Raw genomic sequence first — 19,188 nt, 5'->3', positions numbered from 1 at the left:
GGGGGAAAGCTCTTGTCATCCAGGTGTTTAAGGACAAATAAACTTCAATTGTGGGCCCAGGGGGCCTTAAGTTAGAGATAGAAACATGGTGACAGAAACCATTACCCACTGGCTTGTCCTCAGGGTCTGAGAGGGTCCCGCTGTCCGAGTCTAGGGTAGCTTTGCAGACACTGGCTGCCTTCTGCCCTTTCACAGCTGCCAGCTGGTCCCTGCGGGAAAGGCTCAGCATGGTATCTTTAAGTTCAAGCTTAATATGTGAGACATTCTGCAGAAACGGTCAGATCAGCCCTGACAGTGAGTTGACTCACATTCTGCCGCTCGATGACGGATTGTCGGCAGCCTGTGGCCCGAGGCCCTCTCCTTCGGCTCATGCTTCAGTTGCTGCTGTTACCCGCTGCAGAGTACGCCAGAGCCTCGGCAGCGAGGGTGCTTTGTCCTTCCTCCTTGGGATTTGGTGGTCTGGGTGCCTGTCCCCTCGCCTGTCCCCCAGGTGCTCGTCCTGACCCCCTTCCTCCCGCTCCCTGTGCGGGCCGCTGAGCAGCAAAACAGGGCTGGCCCTGGCCACTTGCTTCAGTCTATCCCCGTGGCCAGCGCAGACTGAGCTCTTACTCTGCACTGTCAGGCAGGACCCTCTGAGTCCTCACGCTGACCTGGGGCCCAGAGTCCGCCTTCCCCACGTCTCGGATGCCGATGACAGCAAGAGCAGTCAGAGAACAGCAGTGACTTGGCGCTTGGCAGAGCTCTAAGCGACTCCTCTCACCTCACAGCAGCCCTTCGGAAGTGATGGAGCCGGTGTTTGAAGCCAGGGGGTTCTGGACCCCGAGGTCCTGCCCCCAACATGCAGACTCGGGTGGTCGGGCGCCACCGGCCGCTCCGCTCCGTGGCTGGCCTGCAGCCTGGTGACAGGGTCTGCCGAGGGCGACTCCGTGCTGCGGTCGCTCTTCCTCGGGTGGAAGAAGTTTGTCATTTGTCGCTCTTAGAAATGTGCTTCTCTCTGCTCAGGTAACATCCTGGGCGTCATTCGAGACCACAGGAAGCTGGTGAACACGTTCCGCCTGATGAGAAGAGCGGGCTACATCAATGAGTTCGTGTCCATCTCAACAAACCTCACGGACCGGTGCGTCTATATCTCCTCTGACGGAGGAAGGCTGTGCAGGTATGAGTGGCTGAGAAGAGCTTTAATGTTTGCTTCTGACAGAAATGTGCTTGTTTCTGTCTTTGAACCCACTTTCACCTCTTTCCTTGTTGAGAGGAGTTGAATCCAGTTCGTGGACACCTCATGCTTGTGCATCTGGGAGCTGAGGATTGGAAGATTAACGGAGTCAGTCTCTGCCCTCAGACAGCTCAGTCCATGGGCAGAGGCAGAACGAAGGCTAGTAACAGCCCGCCGTGCTAGTGATGGTGCTCGCTGCCCTTATTTATGATGTCAGTAGGTACACCGTGTGTGAGGCTTTAACTCCACCCGGCCGTGAAAGGGTGGGTTACCTTTTTCATTTAACAAATGTGGAACGAGACGTGAGCAGCTTACCCAAAGCTAGATGGTGGCGGAGTCTGTTCTTTACCTGACGGCCCTTATAGTTCATTTGGCTCCAGCAATCATGATTTTACCCACTGTATTCTACTGCTGTGAGCTGAGCCTTCAAGGATGAGTGGGATCGTGTTTCCTGGACGGAGGAAAGGAGAGAGGCTGGGGAATGGCGAGGATAAAAACACGGAGGCACGAGCGAGTCGCATTAGACCCAGTGGATAGGTGCCTTCTCGTCATTCAGCACGTGGTAAGGGCTTACTATGCGCAGGAACTGGCCAAGAGGTGGGGCACAGAGTTGAGTGTGACAGGGTGTCTGGTCTTGGGGGACATCCAGGGACATCAGCTGAGGAAGGCACGTTGTTTCGTAAGCCTCTGTGGGTTTTTCTGTGGTGGTTTTTTGTGGACCTCAGGTAGGGCGAGGGCCCAGGTGTGCGAGCTATCAATGGTGGGAGTGGTGGGAAGAGCTGGGGCGTGGAGGTCTGTGAGAGCTGAGAGTGGACTGCCCTTGTCTGCCCAGCATCCAGCTTCTCCTTCCGGTGACCCTCCTCACTTTCCTTTGGGGACTGCCCCTCCCCATTGGCAGTCTTCTGAGAACAGTCAGGTGCCCTCTCCTGCTCGGCCAAAGACACATGACCCTAGCTAGGCCAGTCACACTCTCTCCTCAGAGAATTCGAATCCCCAACAGAATAACTCAAGGAAGAAGTGGTTGGAACTGATTCATCCTGACAGCGACACATGCAGGAGACTGCCCATTACCCCTCCCCTTCTGGATCCTTGGGATCCTTTTCTTTGTGAGGCTGGGCATTTTACCTTTTTTTCCCCCCCATTCTTCTCTTTCTAATAAATTCCTACGCTTTCTGTAAATTCTTTCAAAAATTTTTTTAAATTTTTTATTAGTAAATTCTATTTTTGCTTCAGTTAGCCAGAATTGGTTTCTGTTCTTTGCAACCGAAGAACCCTAGGTGATGACGTACCTCTGAGTCCTGACTGCCCCTCACTGACTTGTGCAGCTCTGACTTTAGTCCTTTTCTCGGCTGAAAGATGTAAATGATCGTGATACCTCCCTCGGGTTGTCCTGAGAACTAACTGATAGAAGGTGTGGCGAGTGCCTTGTGGGTTCTGGGCACATGTTAGCTGCTTATGTATAGCTGTTAACATAGTCATTCGGGGTGGGGAAAACAGTAACATTTTCTTAGGTTACTCTTTTGGGGCATTTTTCTCTTTCATTACATTCAGTATATTATGGAATAGTCTGAAAGAAAGGATTTATATTTTAGAAGTCACCTTACAATGGCCTGACAGAGGTCTGGCAGGACGAACAGGTAGTTTATTGAGTAAGTAGCCGGGCAGTGAGGTAGCTGAGTGTGACCGCTCCCATCTCCTGCGTCTGTCCTTGTCCTCACTTGTGAGTCTCTTGGCCCGAATGCCCTGCGGCCCTTGAATGAGGTAGCAGTGCTCTCTGCCTCCCTCCCCAGAAAAAGCCAGGATTTTGAGGTAATGTTGATTTCCATGAAAAGTTCACTCAGTTCATTTCTCGGCAACTTGTGTTCCCCTTTTGTAATTGTGCAGCTCTTCTTCTTAACTGTTTAAAAGTGCTCATTAGTCCTCAAATAGTTATTTGGACTTTAGGGTAGAGCGCACAAGTGTCTGGTGGTTGCTCACTCCTCTCTCTGAGAGCTGCTTATCCAAATAGCAACAGCCCTTGACGTTTCAGGGCCGCATGCCATCCTTTGTGTCCGTGTTTCCTTGTGGTGGCGAGGCCCTCAGCGGCGGATCACCACTGACAGTTACAGGTTAATCTACCAGAGTGCGGAGACCAAAAGCTCTCTCTACCTCACACCCATTAGCTCGCTCAAAATCACAACGTAAAAAGGCTTTATTCTCTGTAAATGTGTAGCTTTAGGTAACCTGCCAGTGTAGCCTAGTGATGCCTGTCCAAAAAGAAGCCCCTCTGAACAGCGGATGCCCATCAGACCCTGTCTCCTCTGTTCTCAGGGACAGTTTTCTGCCTGCTGGCTTCCTGGGCCATAGACCACATATTCCTGTGTGGCATCCTGTGAAATGCCTTTGGTATGATGTGTTTACACTGTCCATTTGAAAAAATAAGACAGTAAAGTTTTGTTTCTAGATCTTACTGAGGATCATTTTTGTGTGGCCTTTCCATTTAAAACCAGATATTTCCTAAGATGCTTGGAGGAAGTACTGTGTGTGCATTTGTGTGCATGTGTGTACATACATGCGTGCTCGGGCATGTGCACGTCTGTGAATGTGTATGTGAGGGAGAGCAGATAGGCCCTTACACGCTCATACGTGCAGAGAACCCCTCAGGTCCAGGAATTGGTTTGATCACGTCCCACCTTCCCTCATTTCACTCTAGTCAATGTACTTGTTGACTTAATTCTTGTTTTGAACGCTGTGAATTTGTGTTTTTTTTTTTTTTTTTCATTTCAGACCCTACATAATCGTTAAGAAACAGAAGCCTGCCGTCACGAATAAGCATATGGAAGAGCTGGCTCAGGGGTACAGGTAAATGGCCGAAAGCAAAACCTCTCAGTCTCCTTCATAGTCATATATATGATTTAATCAGCAATGGCATTATTTGATCTGAGCTTTTAAGAAAGTATATTTTCATTTTTAGTCTCTTAATTCCTCCCTACTCAATGTATCAGCCTATTAAAAACCTATTCTTCTCTATGTGAACTTGCCTAGACTTACCAGTTTGTATCATGAGGATCAGAGTGTTGGTGTAAATTAGCACACTGTGAAGGAACAGAGGGATGTGTTAATGTGGTTGCTGGGAGTCTCATCGTAGGGGCTCTTAAAAGTCATAGCAGATATTTTCAGAAGTGGGGACTAGATTAGGGCACCTGGCTGGCTCAGTTGGTTAAGCATCCAACTCTTGATTTCAGCTCAGATCATGATCTCAGGATCGCACTGGGCTCTGTGCTGGGCGTGTGGAGCCTGCTTAAGATTCTCTCTCCCGGGGCACGTGGGTGGCTCAATGGGTTAAACCCCTGCCTTCAGCTCAGGTCGTGATCTCAGAGTCCTGGGATTGAGCCCCGCATCGGGCTCTCTGCTCAGCAGGGAGCCTGCTTTCCCCTCTCTCTCTGCCTACTTGTGATCTCTGTCAAATAAATAAATAACATCTTAAAAAAAAAAAAAAAAAAAAAGATTCTCTCTCCCTCTGCCCCTCCCTACCCCAGCCCTGCAGGTGCGCTCGCACTCTAGCTCTCTCTTCAAAGAAAGTGGGGTGTGGGGGTGACCAGACTGACAAATAGCAAAGATGTTTTTATTTCAATGATTTGTGATCACTCTGTGATCCAAGAATAACATGTTTCAAGCATCCCAATATACTGATACTTTCTGGGAGAGAAAGGTGCTTTGGGTGTACATGAAAGCCAGTAGCCTCCTCCATTGCCACATGTAAAACATTGCAGTAAAATGCTTATTAGTAATGTACATTTCACCAATATTTTCCTAGGAATTTTGAAGATTTCTTGCATGAAAGTCTAGTTGAATATTTAGATGTCAATGAAGAAAATGACTGTAACATCGCACTCTATGAACATACAATTAATAAGTAAGTAGGATCCATAATAACCATAATTAAAACCTGTTCTGATTATAGAAATCGCCTTTTCATTTCATCTCTTCTGTTATGCTGCCTCTTAGTAGGAATTATTAGAAGTATACTGTCCTGTAATAAAGCATAACCCATCATTTATCCCAATGGGGGTTATCACAAAGTTGCTAACAATTAATCTTTAGACTTAATAACCTTTTCTAGTCATGTTACACTTAGGGTGTATTTTTTAAAAGGAATTGAATTGCTTCTCTGATTCTGATGTTTGATTGTTGTCAAAACTGAACTAATGGATGAGACTACGTAAAGATGTCTGTCTGTCTTCTAGAGAGGACATCTAATTCTTGTTGATACAGGAATTCCTTATATTCTGTGTTATAAGGATGTCTCTGAACTTACCTGCAATATAAAAAACGGTAATATGCTCACAGTGTTTCAAGAAGAGTGTTTCAAGAATGTTTCACAGTGTTTCAAGTAATAGTATTTTTAGAAGCGTCTGTTCTATTTGGAATCCATTAGAGGATGTTTCTATATCTTTCTGTCTGATGCATGTAACTGGTGGTACTGGTTACCTGAAACTGGAAATTTTGCATTTTTATTGTGAAATAATTAGGGAGCTTCATACTACCATCTGATAACTATTTAAGTCTTCAAGTCGACAAAGTACTTTTCTGTTTCCTACTACCAGATGAAACGTACTGCTTCATTGTTGTCTTATTAAAATTTAGTAAACAGTGCTTTTCAGTCATGATCTTTATTCCTTAAAGGTACGACTATCTCATTTGAAAAAAAAAAAAAGAAGGTAGGGCTCTCTCAAAGTGCTCTTTTTATACTCCCATTTGAAGATTGAGTGACTACAAAGGAGACCTCTTAGGCAGTAACCCTCCAAACAGTAACCCGTCCTTCCTGTTCCTCAGACAGGAACCTGTTTCAGCCTTGACATGTCTCCTCCTCTACACCCACAGCTGATCCCTTAGCCTGTGGTGTCAACCCTCAGTGTACACCCGGGGTCTGATCTCTTTCCTTCACCTCCACCTCCCACCCTCGTCCAAGCCACTGCCATGGCTTACCTGGGGACTTGCAAAAGACTCCTGACTCTTTTGCCCTTGTTCCCTTACAGTCTGTTCTTCGTAGGTTAAAGTGGTCTTTTCCCTTCTCTTCTCAAACCCCCAGTGGGTTTCCCCCTCCCTTGGAAGTTCTTACAGAGGCTTCAAGGTCCTGCACGATCTACCCACCCCTCCTGGGGTCTGCAGCATCTTCATCCTCGCCTCCCTCACTCTCTATAACCACACTGGCCTCTTCCTCACACCTCAGGCATGCTTCTACCCCAGCACCTTTCCCTCGCCTGGGACACTCACCTCCATCATCACCCACTGCTTCACCTCCTCTAGGTCTCCTCAGGGGCCACCTTCTCAGTGCCTTTTCCTGATGACCCCATTTAGAATAGATACCCCTCCTCTGTGCACCCCTCTTCGCTGCTTTATTTTTCTAGGGCTTATTACCTTACAGTACGATCAATAAAATATTCATTTTATTTATATTTATTTATAAATTTTATTTATATTTTTTATTTATTTATTTTATTTATATCAATAAATTTATATCATTTTATTTATATCAATAAAATGCATATTTTATTGATGTATCTGTGTATTATTTCTCTCTCCACTAGAAACTTCACAAAAGCAAGGATTTTTCTCTGTCTTATTCACTGTTACACAGGAATGCAGCCATTAGTATCAGTAGCACCCAATCACCAAGCTGACCCATGTATCAAACTCATTTTATTTTAAAAATAGAAAAAAGTTGGTATTCTGTAATTCATACTTGTGATTCTTTTTCAATTGTAGACCTGCGTGAAGTAAAAAGAATGAATCCCCTTCCTTCCCCATCCCACCAAACTCCAGCCTCCAGACATAAGCAGTGCCAGTGGTTTAATATATACTCTTTTAGGGATTTTTCTAAGTTAATACAAACATACACACATGGTCTCAAGGCAACATATTTTAATTATCTTCATTTTTAAACTTAGTATCATTATCAACTTTATCATTCTAGATACTTTTCTATATTAGTGTATGCTTGTATGTTTATATAAATAAATTTCTTTATACTACATTGTCTGACTACATTTAGTTTATTTAATCTGTTGATGAATATTTAGGGTGTTTTCCAATTTTTCCACTGTTGCAAACAACAGGTTACTGAGTCTTAATTTGAGCTAAACTTAAGGCTCTTATACACATTGACTAGAAAGTCTTCTATTTCCTATTCAGGACAGATTATGGTGGTTATAATTTTGAATAATAGTATCCCTTTTTGTTTCATAAAAATCAAAATCCAGAGCATTTGGACTTTGAAGAATTATTAGATAACATATGATCTTATATACGTATTTTTTGGTACAAAAAAATAAGAAACTTGGGTCTGTACCTTTCTTCATTTTCAGCTTGTTTCAGTCTGTACGTCGGAAAAAGTAGTTTTTATTTACATGGGGAAACTGGCTCGTATTGTGAAATTGGTCAGTATGTAAACAAAACAGTATATTTAAGACTCTGTTTTGCTCTAGGACATAAAATGTCACTATAAGCTGTTTCTCTTTTCAAAAAAAAAAACCAAGAAAACAAAACCTAGGCCTCTTTCCCTCTCTGCTGACAAAGGCGTAATGTGTCTGAGAGAGTTGGGGTTCTACTAGGTCATAAGGTCAAAATTATGTTCTTCAAACCAAGAGCTGCATGGAAAGCATCCTCTGTAACCAAACGAGGGGCATAATTCATACATGTATTAAAGAGAAAAAAAAAACCCAGTGGTTAAGTGGGAGATCTTTTGCCATGTGTATTGCAACTAATTTTTCCCAATGAGTTGGGTTATATTGGAAATCACTTGTCTTCACAGGTACTGTAAACCTTTGAAATTACTGAAGTTATGCTTCACAGGTACTTGAGGAAGGAATAGAGGGTCACTAGAGTCCACAGACCCTGCGTGTAATGTCTTTTACTTCCAGCAAGATCCAGAAACAATCTGGCTGCCCTTTTCCTTTAAAATACCTGAGTTGCTGTATCAGCCAAAACGGGGATTTTCACAAAAATATATTACAAAGCAGCCAGATTATGGCACCTACTAGATGAAGTCTTACTTTATATCCAGTTCTTACAGCTGAGCTGTTCAAGAAAAGTACCATGTAAGCCCATATATATTTAAGTTTTCCAGTAGCCACCTGAAAAAAGAAAAAAAGAACCAAGTGAAGTTAATCTTAATAATTTTATTTAACCCACTCTATCTAAAATATTATCATGTTAACGTGCAAGCAATATAAAAATATTGAGATTATTTTTTCCTATAAGGCTTGAAAGCACATCTCAGTTTGAGGGCTAAATGTTCATTGGAAATACCTGATCTGATCATTACATTTACAGTTGAAAAAGTAGATTCACAAGTGAAAGTTGTTACAAACATGAAGGTTTTGAATAACTGAACTGAGTTATTTAAATTTGAGTTTTAAAATGTAAAGTAATTAAAATTAAGTCAAATGAAACCTCCTCCAAGTTCCTCAAGCATGCTAATCTAAGTGAAAAATGCTGAACAGCCACATTTACTGGTGGCTATGGTATTGGTCCCCTTAGGTCTAAGGTAACTATTCTTAAATGGGATATATTCTTCTCTAAAATGGTAAAGCAACTTTGTCATTAATACAAGTTGGAAAAAAGTGAGGAAAAAGCAGCCCACTCATCCATGTGGATATTTTTTCAGTATTGCATTTGAATATTGCCCAGTAATTTCTTTATAAGTATTAGTTATTGTTATTAGTATATAATAATGTTTTATTTTTTTTACGTGGGCATTCTGTACTCTCTCTCTTCTCTTGTATTTCTGTAAGTAATAAGTTTCTATTACTGAAGAAAATAATTTGTTTTACTACATTTTATTTAAGTAAGTTTTTAAGTCAGTTTTACTGTCATCCAATTTTATTGTTCTTGAGGTTTTATATAAATTACGTATAAATTTTTATACATAGCTATATAAATTTACACATTTTATTTAGGTCCTTTGGGGACCTTGGTGGCGATATTTTTTTATGACCTTTAAGAGATTTATTCTAGTCCCTGGTGTCTGAGATGTCTGATTCTTAATTAACTTGACAGAGATACCACCCACCTGGAGATTGAGCCCTTCACTCTGCTTGGTGTCTGTGCTGGCCTCATCCCATACCCTCACCATAACCAGTCCCCAAGAAACACGTATCAGTGTGCCATGGGGAAACAAGCCATGGGTAAGATTTCCTTCTTGAACTTGGTTGTAGATACTTGGATAAAAGACTTGACTCTTACTCTTCTTCACTAGTACTAAATGTTTGGCTAAGTCAGGCGGTGCTGGTTCCTGAGTGTGTCTAACCTCAGGGCTTATGGGTGCCCCGGGTCTGCAAGAATAGAGAAGACCTCTCTGTACTTATTTCTTTGGCCAAACAAGGGGACATGTAATAAATGTCACAGAATGAGGAGTGGGTAAATAGAGAAAAGCTCCGTAAAGTGTAAGATGTGAACCAAGAGAAATGGGAGAAAGAGCAGAAGAATACAAGTTTGGGAAAGGGAATCGAGCCGCCGATGCACAGTGTGTATTAGAAGGTGTTCGGGACGGTCGGGTGACAGTCGTTGAACACATCACATCCTTGCGGTAGCTCCTGTAGCTTCTGAAACATGACACCGGTTTCCGAATTCCTTTTCCTTTCTTCCTTCTCTTTTCTCTGTTATCCGTCCCCAGCACTTGCTGAGCATCACGGATAGACCAGATGGTGAGGCTGGCACCTGAAAATGGAGGGAAGAGAAAGAGCCCTGTCCTCCAGGAGCTCACAGTCTAGTGGGGCAGCCCAACAAGTACAACCGTAATTGAATGTGTTTGATAAATGCTGTCGTGGTCCGACAGCTGGAACCTTAGAGAAGGAGAGTAGAAAGGGCACTTGGGGTTAGAGGGTAGGTTGCTTCTGAAGAATAGAACTGAACTGAGTCTTGAGTGACCCCGAGTGTTTTTCACAGGTGTGGAAATAGAAACAAGCATTGCATGGGGATCTTGGTGCTTTGGTCTGGCTGTTCAACATGATACGGGAATAGTGTGTACTGGAGAGTTGCCATAGATTAAGGAGCTTGGGTTTTATCTTGAAGGTGATACAGCCCCCCTCGCAATTTTTTTTTTGCTTATAAACTTTTTTTGAAATGTTTTTAAAAAATCATTTAAGTCCCAGTACGTTTAATTTATTTCCATACATATCTATGACATCAGTATGACTTGTCGGTTCTGGTTTAAAGTATGCTACAGGGAGCTTCATGAAGAAACTGAAAGGATTTTGCGCTGCCTTTGGGTAGCATCCAGAATGCATTTAGCATCTCAGTTACCAGCAATCAGCTGCAGTGGACCATAGCTTGACAATTAAGGAATCCTACATCTCATCCCGGAATAAAGACTGTGTATTTCTTTCTGAGTCTTTGTATTGCCCTTTTGGTTGGCAAAACATGTTGTCCTGCAACCATTTACCTGAATGATGTAATGCCTGGACGGTTCAGAATAATTCCCAGTGGGAAAATCTAAACAGCGGCTCATCAGTTTCGCCTTTCCCATTGATCTTCAGCAGCAGTGCAGGCTGATTTCCCGCGTGTGCTTGTGACTTGCTAACAAGTTGAAATATACAGTACTGAACCCTGTGTGTCATGAAAGGACTATCACTTCTATTGGGTTTACCAAACCATTTTGTTTCATGATGTGAATCCTGGCTGAAACAATACACCTTTTGTGTAGAACCTTCAGCAGAATTAACGGAAGACTAATCACTCCGTCGCTAATGCCACTCTTTGGTTGTGTTTGAAGATTAAAACAGAAGGAGCTATGAATCTGTCTCCACTTGGTGAATCTTTTTTTTTTTTTTTTAAGTAAAGAAGTGACTTAAGGGAAAGAAATATTTTTATTTTTGTAACTCTTCTCCCTACAGAAAAAAAAAAAGCGCCTTTATTTTGTGGCCATGAGTATCTGAAACGTTTGGTTAGTTACCACACACAGTTAAGCAGGATCAGTGTGTACAGAAAGCCAATTCAGTGTCTGTAGAGTTCTTTTGTAGTTTTCTGTGTGAAGGTTTTTTTTCTCGTTTTGTTTTGAGTGTCATTTGCAATTCATTGTCTGTGTTTTCTGAGGTTGGTGTATTCAGCTGCTCTGACCCTGGGTCCTGCACATTTAGCTCCTTGGATACAATCCTCTGACGTTCCTGCTGACGCTAGGAAGACAAAAGCCACTGAATATCTTAAGTAATTGAAAAAAAAAGGCTTTGTTACTGTTTGTTATGATAAAACACCTGACTGGAAAGAAAAGCATCGAGATAAAAGTACATTCAAAGTTGGCACATTACATGACCACATTTCTCTTTGGACACTCATATAGCTAAGTACTGAGCGAGGGCTGTATGAAAAGTCACAAAAGGAACAAGGCCGGCAGAGGGAGAAAACCCCACAGCAGAAACCCAGGTCTGTAAAGCAGACCTAGCACTTTTGAGTTGGACTTCCCTGAGTCATTTTAATTCTGTGCAGTCTTGGCAGCTGGTAACTAGAAGGCACGCTATCCCATTTTAAGTATGAGCCATTGCTGAAGACAGTCTACATCTCAGGGATTCTCCGTGAATGGTCCGAAGTCATATTTTAGTTGCTGTTCATCCGTTAGTCCGTGTGGCAAGTGAAAGTAGCCCGGAATTAAATCACTACACATTCTTGCCAACCTGGAAGATTTGCTCTCTCCTTTTCACTACCCAGTGCCCCCCCCACCCCCCCATCAAGAGTGACGAAATGAAAGTCCTTTTTCTGTCACTACAGAGGAGACCAAGACAAGCCCAAAGCGCAGAGACTGAAAGCCTCAGCTTTCATAAGAGAGAGCACATTTTAATAAACACGAAACATCAGCAGAGGTGTTTCTTAAGTCTAAGATTCTTTAAGTTATTAATAAAGTGCAAGTTTCCGCGTTCTGTCTTAACTGTCTACTGAGGAACACCTAACCTTCCGTGATACAGCTCTGTGGTGACAAGGTTCAGAGCAAGAAACGAGGTAGACGTGGATGGAAATGGCGAGGTCTCCGGGTCACTCAGCACTGCAAGTAAAAAGCTGTGTGTTGGAGCTGCATTGTATGGACTGCCTGGCACCAGACGCCAAGTCCGCATGAGTCACGCTTTCATATCCTGTCCATTTTATTAGTTGGCAATCCTCTAGTGGAACACTTTCTCCTGGTTAAAAGGATCTTTCAGTCACTATCAGCTCAGTTGATGAATATGCATCACATACCTCCCCTAGCCACAGCCTCTTCCCAACCCTCCTTCACCCCCAAATTGCTGGGACTTTTTTTTTAAGCTCAGGAGCTAATGCAGCTTCTGTTTTTGTTTTTGTTTTCAGTAGATTTTGTTCCAAAGCAGATAGTTCCTTCTGTTGTGTTCCCCACTTTATACTAGGATGAAATGTCCTAGAAATAGCCTAGATTTTGCGATCCTAAAAACACATAGTATACAAAAATCCTCATAAAATTTTGTTTCACTCTATATCTCCTCCTATTTCATTCAACTTTCTCTTTGAATTTTTTTTAGAAGATTTATTCTTTATCTGTTTGATAGATACAAGATGAAAAAATGTGTTGGCCAAATTATCTCTGGCAGTTACATTTTTTAGAGTTTCACTGTTCAAAAAAAAATTGAAATCATTGTAGCTATTTCAGATGTAAGATGATACGATATTTCCTGAGACTAGAAAGTTAAATAATGAATACTTAATGGAGATAAAGTTGCAGTGTAGTTTAGTATGTAGAGTTAGAATGGGAAGCAGAATGGGTGATAGTGCAGGGCCCAGGGGTGTGTGTTTGTCACTGCTGATGTCGTTCGTAGTGTTGTTGGTGAATGTTGCCCCTTACTGACTACTGAAATGACTTAGACATGTTTCTTTTAATTAATCCTAATAACCCTGTCAGACAGAATAGGTACCTTTTTTGTTTCTGACAAGGAGAGGGAACCCCACTTTGGTTGAGTAACTTAGAAAAGGTTACGTTCTGTCTTCTGCGCAAGACATAATGTAGCTATCTATAAAACTTATACAATTCTTCTCAGTTGAAACTAACTTCTTACCTCACTTTTTCCCCTTCACTGTGGGTCCTGACCTCCTCAGCATCAGTGAGGATGTGGAGCAGCTAAAAATCGCACGCCTTCCCTGCTAGACTGTAGAATATAAGCACCGTGAGGACAGGACTAGGTCTGTGTTATTTATTACTGTGTCCTTGGTGCCGAGCAGAATGCCAGCTCAGTAGTAAAGTTGTTAAGAAATCAGGTGCATGTTTTTGAAAAGAACTAAGTTGGAAAGCTTGTACAACTTGACTTTAAGATTTGCTGTGAAGCCACTGTAATGAAGACAGTGTGATACTGACGTAAGGGTGGATATATAGATCAGTGGAACAGAATCAGGAATCCAGAAACAGACCCACATTTCTGTGAGCATTAAATTTTCAATGAATATCAGACAATTCCAGGAGAAAGGAAAATCTTATCAACAAAATAACATGTATATATGTGTATCCATATAAAAATAAATGAGCACCAACTCCTCCCTCATAACCATACAAAAAATGAACACAAAAAATGGATCATAGCTCAGAATGAAAGAGCTAAATCCATAAAATGTGTAGAAAGAAACATAGGCAAAAAGTCTTCATGACCTTGAACGACCTAAGTAAGATTTCTTAGAACTGAAAAAGCACAGGCTGTGAAAAAGGAAGAAAACATTAGTAATTCAGACTTTCTCAAAATTAAACTTTTACGCTTTGAAAGACACTATTAAGAATATGAAAAACATTAATCCACAGAATGGGAGCAGGCATTTGCAGTACATACATCTGATAAAGGATCGATGCCCACTACGTGTAAGAACTCTTCAGTGGTGAGACTACTCAGTGTAAAGATGGCAAAAATGAAAATCAGGCGCTTCACAGAGAGTAATAGGAATCACACGTAAGGTCATGAAACTCTGCTCTATGTTTTCAGTCGCTAGGTAGATGTAAATTAAAACTGAGACCCCACCACCTGCTCATTAGAACAGCTGAATTGGAAAAGACAGACACACCAAATGTCAGGAGTAGGGCAGCTAAAAAGCGCATACGCTGTTGGTGCAAATGTAGACGGTGTAACACTTCCGAAAATTCTTAAGCAGTTTTTTAGGTTAACCATACCCTTACCAAACCACTCAGAAGTTCCACTCCCGTGTATTTGCCCAAAAGAAGTGGACACGCACAGTCTTACGTGTGAATGTTCACGGCAGCTTTATGCACAAGGGCCCCGAACGAAACAGTTCACATATCCGGCAGCTGATGAACGCGTGAACAAACCGTAGAGACACGCAGTGCAGTAGTTCTCGACGGCGGCAGAGAGTGGACTGTGATACAGCCACCTGGGCGGGTCTCAGAATCCTTACGCCAAGTGAAAAAACCCGCAAGGGAGTTCATACTGCAGGATTCCATTTACATAAAATTCTAGAAAATGCAAACTGTAATGATAAACAGAGCCGTGGTTGCCCAGGGTCAGGAACAGAGGGAGGGATCTTTTGGGAGTGTCGGAAGTGTTCTGGATCTTGATTGTGGTGGTGGTTTTACAAAGGCACATATCTGTCAGAACTCATCAGTTTTATACACTTCGAATGGCTAAAGTTTATTGTATTTAATAATGTTACTAAATTTTCAAATATTGGGCAAAGCGAGACAGAAAAAAAGTTAAATGCATAAAACTTCATTGTTTTTCAGTATACATTTCTTAAGCTATTCAGTCTGCTGTGTGTATGCTTACTAACGTTTTTTCATCCATCTTAAAATAATTTTAACCTACAGGGACATACCTTGCGGTGCTATCCTGTGGCTTCTTAAGAAAGTTATGAGTAAGAAAATATGATTTTATAAGAAGGATCATGTCCTGGGTAGTAAGGAAATGAGTCTGTAGGTATAGCCCCGAAGACTGAAGTTACAGCTACATTGGACAGTGGAGGGAGAACCCTGCCTACAGATATTCTCATCGTGTTGGTTATTACATATGTGCAATGCCCCTTTTAATAAAGGAAACTGAAAATAGTAAGAGACATCCTAGTTTGGGCACGTGTTTTGCCCAGACTAGTCTTTTAATGTCCGCATGACATTTTTTCAAAAAAAGATCGCTTATTGGCAAAATAGTCATTCAGGATTTTTACAAAAACGTGGGGTGCGATGGCATTTTGAGGTTTTATAATAGAGAAGTCATAGCTTATAAATCCTGTTTCCACCAACACACCCGTCAGTACAGCTAAACACGTATATCCATGTGCGTACCCCTGCGAGTTCTTTAAAAAGTCTTTGAAGAAAATTTCTAATGAGATCATAAGCACCAAACATTTGCTAAACCATTTTGGTGTTCATCCATTCAGCGGCCAGGTCAGTTGTGATGCCTGAGAATTGCGTTCTGGGCCCGGTAGCACAGTTTCCAGCGGGAGCCAGTCTCTCTGGCCATTGTTGGGAGGCGCAGCCGTGAACGCTTCCCTGCTGCATAATCACGCCCGTCTCAGGTTTCAGAAGCCGTGTTTGGCAGCCTGGTGGGACACTGCCTGAACCCTCAGCTCAAGCTGGGTGAAGTATACAATTGGAGCTGAAATCTTGACATAAATTTTAAGTGATTTCATGTAAAAGGACAAACTTATTGTCAGTGAACTTTACCACGATCCAGGCAACAGGCATTTTATTTCTAAAACAGTAAGTGATCTATTACCAGGTGTCTGGCCCAGTTTATTAGTTGGCACTAAAGTAACATAAATTAATGGACAGTTTATAAGTGTAAAGTCAAGAAACAGTTCATGATAAATTTCCTGAGATTTAAGTACAAACATACACTGTCATGAAAAGTAGGGGCACCTGGGTGGCTCAGTGGGTTAAGCCTCTGCCTTCGGCTCGGGTCATGATCCCAGGATGCTGGGATAGAGCCCCGCATCCGGCTCTCTGCTCGGCAGAGAGCCTGCTTACCCGCCACCCCCCGCCTGCCTCTCTGCCTACTTGTGATCTCTTTGTCAAATAAATAAATAAAATCTTAAAAAAAAAAAAAAAGAAAAGAAAAGTATAATGCAGTTCGGTTTTATTTACTGACATTTACGGAGCAGCTGTAGTGGGCCCCCCACTGTACTAGGTGTTCATATCCTACAGATTTCATTATGTCTTTCAATAATAATTGTCAAGGAGTGCCATGTCATTTTTGCTGCCTGAATAGGTTATTTTCATCCCTGAATTGAAATCACCATTGATTTCATGCCATGAATGGGAGAAAAAGGTGAAGGAGATAAATACTGAGTTTTGGTTATCTGCTCCTCTTAGAACTTAACTCCATTAAATGACACTTAGGCTTCTTGGGGTATGTGGATGTTGAGGATGTGTCACTATGGAAGCCTGTGCAAGAGAAAAAGAGACATAAGGCTACCTTCTTAGCCACTCAACGGAAAAGAAGAGATACCTGAGAGAAGTTAAAGAGGCACAGTAGCCCACACGTAAGTTTAGTAGTAGGGCAAACGTGAGTCCCCATTCTAAGGTCTCTGAGCAGGAGAGTGTATTGTATTCACAAGACCAGGAGAGCGAACCCCTTTGGGGAAGAGGGAGAAAGGGTAACATTGTGATTTCACTTCCAATTGATAGTAACAACTTCCAAGGTCCAGTGAGGTGGAAAGCCTGATTGCTAAGGACCTAAAAGTCTATACCTGATTGAACCAGACCTTGGATTCCTTTCCCCTGAAGACCACTTTATCTCTGGTGTTAGACACAGAGTAGTGTTTATTCAGTACTTTGTGAATGGAGAGTTAAGGAGATGAGTAAATCCTCTCTTCTCTGCATTCACTTTCCTCCTTTTCCTTCCTTCCTTTCTTGTCCTTCCTTGTCTTCTGTTCTTTTTTATTTAGAACTTTTGTAATGGTTGATTTCTTTTTATGGAATGGATCTGTTTGTCCTATTCTGTAATCTCGTCACCTGTCAGCACTGAGTGTGGTTTCTAATGACCTTCCAGAACAGCTTTGGAAATGGGTCTGCAACATGGTAGAACTGAGTACAGAATTGTTGGCTTCCCTGGTCAATTTCACAACCAGTAGGTTGAAGTTACTTATGTTAGAATACCTTGGGTGTGATTTGTTTCTTCTTCGCAGAACTTTTAACATTACTGAGGGGAAAAAAATGCTTTTAAATGTCGGTAGGCACTGTGAGAGTCTTGCTTTTGAAATATTTAACCTGAAGGTTTTCTTCATGTTAATTAGTGAAAATAATGTGGGTTTTTCTTTTCCATCTCTATATTCTTGGCTACCTAATTATTTGACATAATAGAGTGTTGCATTTTGCTTTCTCCAATATCAATGAAGGTACCATTGGATACAACCAGCGGAACAGAATCGATACTCTCATGTATCTGCTAGCATACCCACAAAAACCCATGGTTAAAACAAAGACCATTGAGTTGATAGAATTTGAGAAACTTCCAGCTGGACAGAACGCAACAGTTGCCGTGATGAGTTACAGCGGCTATGATATTGAAGATGCCCTGGTTTTAAACAAGGCCTCCTTGGACAGGGGTAAGTGGGTTTTCAGAGCTCTGACACCAGAGGCACTCTGCAGAGTTCAGGCATAAGGACAATCTGTTAAAAATCACCTGGTGTCAAAATGTTAATGTTGGCTTCAAATGATTTGAATTTTATAACAAACAGGAGGCAGTTAGGTTTCAGTGTTGACTTTTTAAATGAATATTATGTAGAGGTAATTTGTCAAATGAATTACTGAATGTGTGTTTTTTTTCTATATTTTACTTTATGGGTAGTTTGGGACAGTTCCTCAACAGAAAACATGCAAGAATTTGTTTATTTCCTAGCAGGAATTCTAATAAATGAAAGACAGTCTTTGAATCTCTCTAGTTATATGCTCGGCAACAAACTGAGAAGGCAGTAGTAGTATTATTTCTGTGTTAAAGGCAATTTTTGTTAATTCTATGTCTCAGCCCCACAGTGTTCATACCTTTTTGTTAGCAAAATGCTGAAAGTTAAAAATACAAACACACAAACGCTTAGCGTTTTTATGTAACCCTTTGTCTGCCTTTTGACAGTTTACTTTTGCAAGTCCCCGCTTCATGGTTTGTACCCGTCACCTGACCTGACGTCTGACTCGTCTCTTCATAATCTCTGTTTCTCTTTTTCCTCCCTGGCATGCCCACTCTGCCTTCCCCTTCACTCTCTGTAGTTGCTAGGCAGCCATAATAGTACTCCTAGACATGTGTCTTTGGCATTAATGTTGGCTGCACTTAATTTATGCCTCTTTTTTTCCTCCAAATGACAACAGCCATGCTTTAAAACTAGATGTTTTCCTTTCTGATTAACTGGTAACGTTTATGTGGAAATCTGAAGACTTTGTGATATCTGTCAGAAACTCCACAACACAATTTAATGATCTGAGTTTACTGTCTTCCGGCTTTTCAGCTATCACCTGTAAATAAAATGTCCATTTACACTTAGAGGAAAACACATCTTGATTTCAGCCCGTTCAGATTCCCACTGCACTCCAGCACGTTGCAGTTAATGGCCATTGCACAGAATTTCAAGATCATGTAACGTTTCCACAGCAGCCGGCTCTCGGAGCGGAGTTTATTCTGGCTGTACACAATTTACCAGGGGCCTCACTGACGTCTTCATCTACCATCCAGATGTAGAAATTGGTTATTTCATCGCACAGTCACCTTCTTTAAAAATTGCAGTAGAGCACCAGGGTTTTATTTAGAAATCTACTTTTTCCTGATTTTCCAAACTCCCATTCTTAGATTTCTTGTAAGAGTTCTGCCTTAGGGAGGATCGTAAGTGAAGGACTTTACAACCATGCATTTTATCTCCTCAGTAATAGCTGGTGTTTAATCCCGACACATTTTCCTATTGCAGTAAGCTCTGACATGGCTCAGGATATCCTGGGGAGGTTAGAGAGAATCCAGCTTAGAATAACTGCTTGGCCAGAGGGAGAAAAAGGGAAAAAGAAAGACATGCAGTCACAGAATCTT

General features: G+C 41.9%; 1 protein-coding gene across 1 annotated transcript in view; it reads left to right on the top strand.

Moving 5' to 3' along the window:
- POLR3B (RNA polymerase III subunit B) overlaps positions 1-19,188 on the top strand; it is a 105,171-nt gene that overhangs the window by 50,496 nt on the left and 35,487 nt on the right. The window contains exons 16-20 of the mRNA XM_080811691.1: positions 1,003-1,156; positions 3,980-4,054; positions 5,010-5,108; positions 9,254-9,381; positions 17,516-17,725. Of these exons, the coding sequence (XP_080667817.1) occupies positions 1,003-1,156; positions 3,980-4,054; positions 5,010-5,108; positions 9,254-9,381; positions 17,516-17,725 (666 nt within the window). The remainder of the gene's footprint in view (positions 1-1,002; positions 1,157-3,979; positions 4,055-5,009; positions 5,109-9,253; positions 9,382-17,515; positions 17,726-19,188) is intronic.

This window comes from Martes martes (assembly GCF_963455335.1).
Source record: "Martes martes genome assembly, chromosome: 8".
In the NCBI taxonomy this organism is placed as follows: Eukaryota; Metazoa; Chordata; class Mammalia; order Carnivora; family Mustelidae; genus Martes; species Martes martes.
This window is presented reverse-complemented; position numbering and strand designations above follow the sequence as displayed.